We start from the raw sequence: 6,878 nt of genomic DNA, 5'->3' as shown, positions 1-6,878 counted from the left end.
TTTTTTTTTTTTTTTTTTTTTAAGAAAAAAGAAAAATGCGGGGTGAGACCCTGGCATGTGTACTCTAGTCTCGAGGTGGCCTTGAGGATCAGCCTGGGCTGAAGGCCACCGTTTCACACGCCACTCTTCCACAGCATCTACTTTATACAGAGAAAGTGCTCCAGCAGCCACAGGGCCCCCCAGTCGGGAAGGACCCTGGAGAGCCTATCACCCACCCTTACTTGGCAGGGGGGGGACACAGAAGCCCTCTCACTCGTGCACAGTGGCCTGATACAGACTCTGATTTTCAACATTCTGGCTTATCGGCAAGAGATGAAATCAAGAGGGCCCCCCAAAGGGCAGGTACCAATCAGTCCGCCCTCCTCCATGGATGCGAGGGATGAGCCCGCTCCAGGCCTCAGGTCCACCTGCCCAGGCTCCTCAGGCTGTGCCACACGATGGGGTAAGCCAGGTGGGGCACGGCGAGGCTGACGCTCTTCTCCGCAGCTTGCTGGCCACATACCTTCTGGGATTCAGTTTCCCCGTCAGGAAAACAAAGCCACGCTTCTCTACTGGGTGACCGTGAGGATTAAATGAGATCACATCCTTACCATTCCTGGCACATAACGGGCTCGAAGGCCCTACCTTCCTCTCTCGGAAGCCAAGCGGCTGCGGCCTAGCAAGAACCTTTCTGCCAAACACAGTGGTACAGCCAGGAGGCAGGGGAGAGTGGGCGCGACATGAAGACCCAAAGCAGCCCGACCCGGTGTCTGAACAGGCCCAGGCAAGCTAGGAGAGAACGGGAGGTGTGGGACGTCTAGCGTTACAGAGAGCCTGGGCCGTGGTCCCGGCTCCAGGGCGAAAATCCCTCCTATAACAGAGGTGGGGAAGCAGCAAAGTGGAGAAGAACAGGACACACCTGGTCACAAACACACCTTCCCCTGTCAGGTGCACAGGTTCCAGAACGCTTCTTTTAGGGGAAGAGCACAACTTATGCTGTTGGCCTTCTGGGAATGAGGGGTTTCTTTTTGATGTCTTCTTTTCTTTTTTTAATGTTTATTTATTCATTGTTTAGAGAGAGAGAGAGAGAGAGAGAGAGCGCGCGCACATGGGAGGGGCAGAGAGAGAGGGAGACAGAATCGGAAGCAGGTTCCAGGCTCCAAGCTGTCAGCACAGAGCCCAACGCGGGGCTTGAACTCATAAAGAGTGAGATCGTGACCTGAGCTGAAATCAGACACTTAACTGTTTGAGCCAGAGGGGTTTCTTTTCACAAGGCAAACCTCCAAAACCGTAATACTGCTAGGACGCACAAGTATAAAACATGTCTCCCCACAAGACACCTGCTCCTCCTGGACTTCCCCTCAACCATCCTCTCAGACCCCCGGGCTCAGCAACTCCCGGCAACACACATAGCCAGCTGCCAGGTGCTGCAGTCGCTCCCCCGCTCCCGCTGCCTTGCCCATGCCCAGTGCCATGGACCACGTGCCAGCCTCTCATCCCCACTCCCGGGGCTATCACAAGACAGCCTTGTGACGGTCTCCCCACCAAAGGTCGCCTGTATACTGTCAATGTGACAGAGTCCTGACAGTTCTCCCACGCGGAGTCACAACCAGGCCACCGAAGGAGTGCGAAGCAGAAAGAAGAGGGAAGCGTCCAGGAAGTTACATTTCTAGTCTCATGAAATACCCCAATGGAGGTAAAAAGAATAATACTGGAAATAGGTGGTTGGTCTGACTGTAATAGGTTCAAGTAAAGGCACCTACACTAAAAGCATAAAAACATGGAAAGTTGCCCAGCGAATATTTGGTTGAAAGATGGGCTCTGCCTGAGGACTATTCAGACCGGTTGGTAAAAATACATCGAGATTCACTCACTTTTGCAATTCCAGTGACAAGACTGGATTCCCACCATCTTGCCTCAAACATGGACTCGATGTATTCCACGTATTTTTAGATGTAAAAGATAAAACAAAAACCCACGCGTGCCTCGCACGCACAAGGCACATTCCCATCAAGGCTGAAAGCAAACATTTGCTTTCACAGAAGTGGAAGCCTCCACAGATGCGAATTACATGAATGACAAAAACGGATCTACCTCAATAACAGAATTTCAAAAACTGCTTTCCTAATTCATTCAAAACTTTTCTGAGGATGACAACATTTCAAAAGATCATGTCTTATTTCCAAAATAAGACAGAGCCTGGAGAAAAAACAGGAGAAAAGAAATCCAAACGCGAGGAGTCTTAAAAGGAAAGGTCTGCAGGTGACGGGGACACAGTGTGCCACTGAGACACCTGCTAACCATATACTCCCCCCACCCCACCCCCACCCCCGCCCCGTGGAAGAGGGCGCCGGTTCTAAGCTGAGACAACATCCGATATTCATCCATCTTGCACAAGCCTTCACTCAGAGAACAGGTCTCTTGACTAAATCATAAAGTGGATCAGGACCCCTCACCGGGCCAGCCTCCTATAAAAATCACAAGCGCGGACAAATTCTGACGAGGAACAAAAGCAGGATCGCCAACGGACAGGTGCAATGCACCACAACACTCCTGCCTTTAGCTTCTTGGGGAGGAAGGAAAAGAGAGAATGTTCCTCAGACACAGGGTAGAACCTTACAGTTCGTACCATGGGGCTGCACCTCCCCAGGCAGCTATGAAGCCCGCCCCTTATCAGTGAGGACTGGAGGCTGCCGACTCCCGCCTCATCACATCCAGCACCTGCAAAAGTACTTGCTTAGTAGGAATCACACTAAAAGGTACATCCCGCTTATCGGACATGAGGAGAATCAAACGGACTTGTCATTTCATTATTTTTACCCATTAGTGTCAGCGTCCAGAACACCCCTAACCTGCGGGACCCCTAACCAGCTTTGAGTGCCAACACCACTACTCACGAGCTGAGACCTCTTGCGCTAGGTCACTCTGCCTCCCTGAACCTTCGTTCCCTCACCTGTAAATGGGGCAATAGCGCCCGCTCGCTAAAGAGTCGTAAGGGCTAAATGAAATGCATAGAAAGAGTTCATCCCCATTCCACGTAGAAGAGTACGCCAACTTGTCTAACTTCTGCCTATAACTTCTACCTGATAGCATCTAGCAAGCATCTCTTGTTTTTTATTTCTTCCCTGATGAGCTCGGTGGATAATTTTAGGTGCTACCATGATATGACTATGATTTCACTGTAGGATGGTATTATATATACAATACATATGTTGTATTTAATTTACAAAACTCAATACAGGGGTGCCTGGGTAGCTCACTCGGTTAAGCGTCCGACTCCTGACCTCGGTTCAAGTCATGGTCTCATGGTTTGGGGGTTTGAGCCCCGTGTCAGGCTCTGTGCTGGCATCATGGAACCCGCTTGAGATTCTCTCTCCCTCTCTCTCTGTCCCTCCCCACTTACATGCATGTGCACGCTCTCTCTCTCTCTCTCAAAATAAATTAATAAATAAATAATAAAGTTTTACAAAATGACAAAAATAAAACTTTACAGGACATCATTCTTTTTCCATCTAATCTCACCCTGGAAGTTGAAAGCATCCACTTGAAGAGGGCAAAAGCACCAGAAGGAAAGTAGGCCAACCAGTCTCCAGCAAAAGCAGAGAGTGTGGCCGTTGCAGCAACATGATACGTACCAGCACGTCCACATAGAGAATCCAGCAGTGCTCCCGGGGACTGATGCAGAGGGACTTCAGGTCAACGCTGCTCTTATTGTTAAATATCCGGTAGAGGGTGTTAGCAATCTCCGTGCCAAGGTCATCACCTCCCCGGCCTTCAAATTCAGGAGTAGCGTTGGCTGAACTACATAGAAGGGCAAGAGAAAAGCTGCGTGAGTCTTTTCAGAAACAAAGAGCAGAGGCACATGGCTTTGTTCCAGTTTCTTTATGGAATGTTGGACGGCCCAGCGGCTGTACAAGAAAAGTCACTGAAGTGAGGAGAGGATGGCACCTGCCACTTTTCCAGCCTCCAGACACACGCAATGAGCCAGACTGGCACGGTGCCCTGGATCTGTCAGTGTGTGTGACGGGGGTCCCCCCCCACGACTTCTAACAGAAGCCATCTTTACCCAAAGAGACACGAGAGAACAAAAGTAAAGTGAACCTTGGCCAGTAATAATTAACTCTCTTATCTTGACAGTAGAATGCTCTTCTCGGACAGGCCCAGGAGGCCAGGAGGCCTAATGTCAAGCAGTCTGGCCATGGAAGGGTCACATCACATACACCACCCCGAGTTTTCATTTAAAATGCACCACGAGGGGCGCCTGGGTGGCTCAGTCGGTTAAACGTCCAACTTCAGCTCAGGTCATGATCTCACAGCTCGTGGGTTCGAGCCCCGCGTCGGGCTCTGTGCTCACAGCTCGGAGCCTGGAGCCTGCTTTGGATTCTGTGTATCCCTCTCTCTCTGCCCCTTCCCTGGTCCTGCTCTGACTTTCTCTCTCAAAAATAAACATTAAAGAAAATTTATTTTTCTGTTTTTTAAATGTACCACCAAACTCTCAAAACAAAAACCACAACGTTAAGTACCATGACCTTCCTTGAATGATTTAGAAGACATGTATGATGGTATGCCAATTATATCACAAACTAGATTATCACTGTACTGAAAAGCAGGAAAATGAAATGAGAAAGACGGCCAGCTGATTAAATATTAGAATAGCCCTTTTACTTTATTTGCTATTTTTCAAGAGAAAAAAACTTTTCCATTTTGGCCTCTTGAATCTTATGCCCAATTACCCCAAAAAAGAATAAACAAGCATCAACATTTGTTGCCCTAAGCATTATTCAAAAGTATTTTGGGGGGCGCCTGGGTGGCTCAGTCGGTTAAGTATCTGACTTCAGCTTAGGTCATGATCTCACGGTTTGTGAGTTTGAGCCCTGCGTCGGGCTCTGTGCTATCAGCACAAAGAGCCCTCTTGTTCTCTCTCTCAAAATAAATTAATAAACTTAAAAAAAAAAAAAGTATTTTGAGGGGGAAGGCACCTGGATGGCTCAGACAGTTAAGCATCTGGCTTTTGATTTTCGCTCAGGTCATGACCTTGTGGTTCATGGGATCAAGCCTCATGTCAGGCTCTGTGCTGACAGCTCAGAGCCTGCTTGAGATCCTCTCTCTACCTCTCTCTTTGTTCCTTCCCCGCTTGCACAAGCATACATGCATTCTCTCTAAATAAACATTTTTTTAAGTTTTTTTTTTTAAGATTTTCTTTTTCAGCAATATCTACACCCAACACAGGGCTCGAACTCACAACACCGAGATCAAGAGTCTCATGCTCCACCGACTGAGCCAGCCAGGCACCCTATTATGCAAAAGTATTTAATGGGAAATTTTTGAGGGTTTTGGCTTAATAAAAAACAAACCCTCAATACATTATATACATCTGTGAGGTAAGTAACCATTCCAATAATCACTTTGCTGTAATGAAGAGGGTCCAGAAAAGTAACAAACCAGCTGTTTCAGTCAGTACGGTCTCTACAAAATCATGTATTGAAACTTTCTGTTCCACGCACTCATCCATCTAGAAGGTACCAGCTCTATGCTAGTACTGGAGACGGAGAGACTGAGCAAGGTGGATGCAGGCCCTAAGCTGGCAATTTCACAAAGTCAGGGAGCTTCATGATAGGGAGCAAAGAGCAGGAGTAGGGCTGGGGAGGATGTCAACCAGTGCCGAGGACCTCAACCCAGAAGGTGAGCAAAAGTGGGTCAGGGTACAGACAGGCAGGGGGGTTCCAAGCAAAGCAAAACCCACATGAAGGCTCAGGGCTGTGCCTACCCCATCTGCACAATGCTAAAAATCTCACCTAATGTATTTAAACATCCCTTTTGTCTAGACCATTCTCATATAGGTGTAAGGACGACCCCTAAAACAATCAGAATGTATCACTATATGATAACTCTGTTTCTCTAAATATATAGTCTTCCCTTACCACTATGAGCCAGCAGAGCCCTAATTTAAAATCCCCAAGAGAAACTTCATTACTGCCACAGCAACCTTGCTATTCCCTCACGGCCTCTGCTGGACTCAGGCACTGAGCCACAAAAAGCAGCTCACTTAAGGTGAAATAATCAAGTTACCAAGGACCAACTTAGTAATTTTGCACAGCCAGCACACAAAAGCTGCTTCTAATTTACACACTCATCAATATCAAGATCTATCTTTTAAATGTGTAAAAACACATCTCTATAGAGCTAAATAGACAAATCTAGTTAGGAGGTGCTTATGCTTAAAATGTGTCCCTCTCCCTGACTGCAGTGGGCCACACCCTCCTGGGTATGACTAATTAATTACTTAGGGATTGATGCATTCCCTCTTCTACAGCCCCAAGGGCTGATTTACAAAACCTCCTAGGTCCAACTGGCTAAATTCATCTACCCGTAAGACCACACCCCACTGTTTTTTTGTGGGTTTTTTGACATTAATTTAAAGTGGGAATTTTTCCTATTTTAAAAGTTGTTTTTTGTTTTTTTTTTTAACACACTGTACTTTCAGCATAGCTGGTAGTCAGGCAGAGAGGAAGGTTTAGAGGCTCATGAGACCATGCAAAGCTCCCGCATCTGGATGGTGCCAAGGCCTCCGGAGTGACTCTGGGGAGGAGGCTGGGAAAATGGAAGGGAATCGTCGGGGGCCGGGCGTTGGGGCACAGTAACTTCAGGTAACACAAGAAGAAAAGCCAAAGACCCCATATTCTAACAAAGGATGAAGGGTAGGGCTGGGGAAGAGAACTGAGGGTCCCCCCTCATCACTAGGGGTGCTCCTAGCACAAGGACACTTCCTAGAAGAGGTGGACGGAGATGCCGGCCATGTCAGAGGACAAGAAACCGAATGCCCGCAGAGGCCAGCCAGGTGACTACGTGCATCTGAACAAAGAGCAACCGGAGATCGGTGATCCGTGAGGGAGGCTGAC

The 6,878-nt window shown here is 48.0% G+C and overlaps 1 protein-coding gene across 1 annotated transcript in view; it reads right to left on the bottom strand.

Moving 5' to 3' along the window:
* EXOSC7 (exosome component 7) overlaps nucleotides 1–6,878 on the bottom strand; it is a 42,057-nt gene that overhangs the window by 16,540 nt on the left and 18,639 nt on the right. Inside the window, exon 4 of the mRNA XM_040445093.1 lies at nucleotides 3,615–3,780. Coding sequence (XP_040301027.1) covers nucleotides 3,615–3,780 — 166 coding nt within the window. The remainder of the gene's footprint in view (nucleotides 1–3,614; nucleotides 3,781–6,878) is intronic.

This window comes from Herpailurus yagouaroundi, unplaced genomic scaffold (genome assembly GCF_014898765.1).
Source record: "Herpailurus yagouaroundi ecotype Mexico unplaced genomic scaffold, PumYag 193, whole genome shotgun sequence".
Classification (NCBI taxonomy): Eukaryota; Metazoa; Chordata; class Mammalia; order Carnivora; family Felidae; genus Herpailurus; species Herpailurus yagouaroundi.
This window is presented reverse-complemented; position numbering and strand designations above follow the sequence as displayed.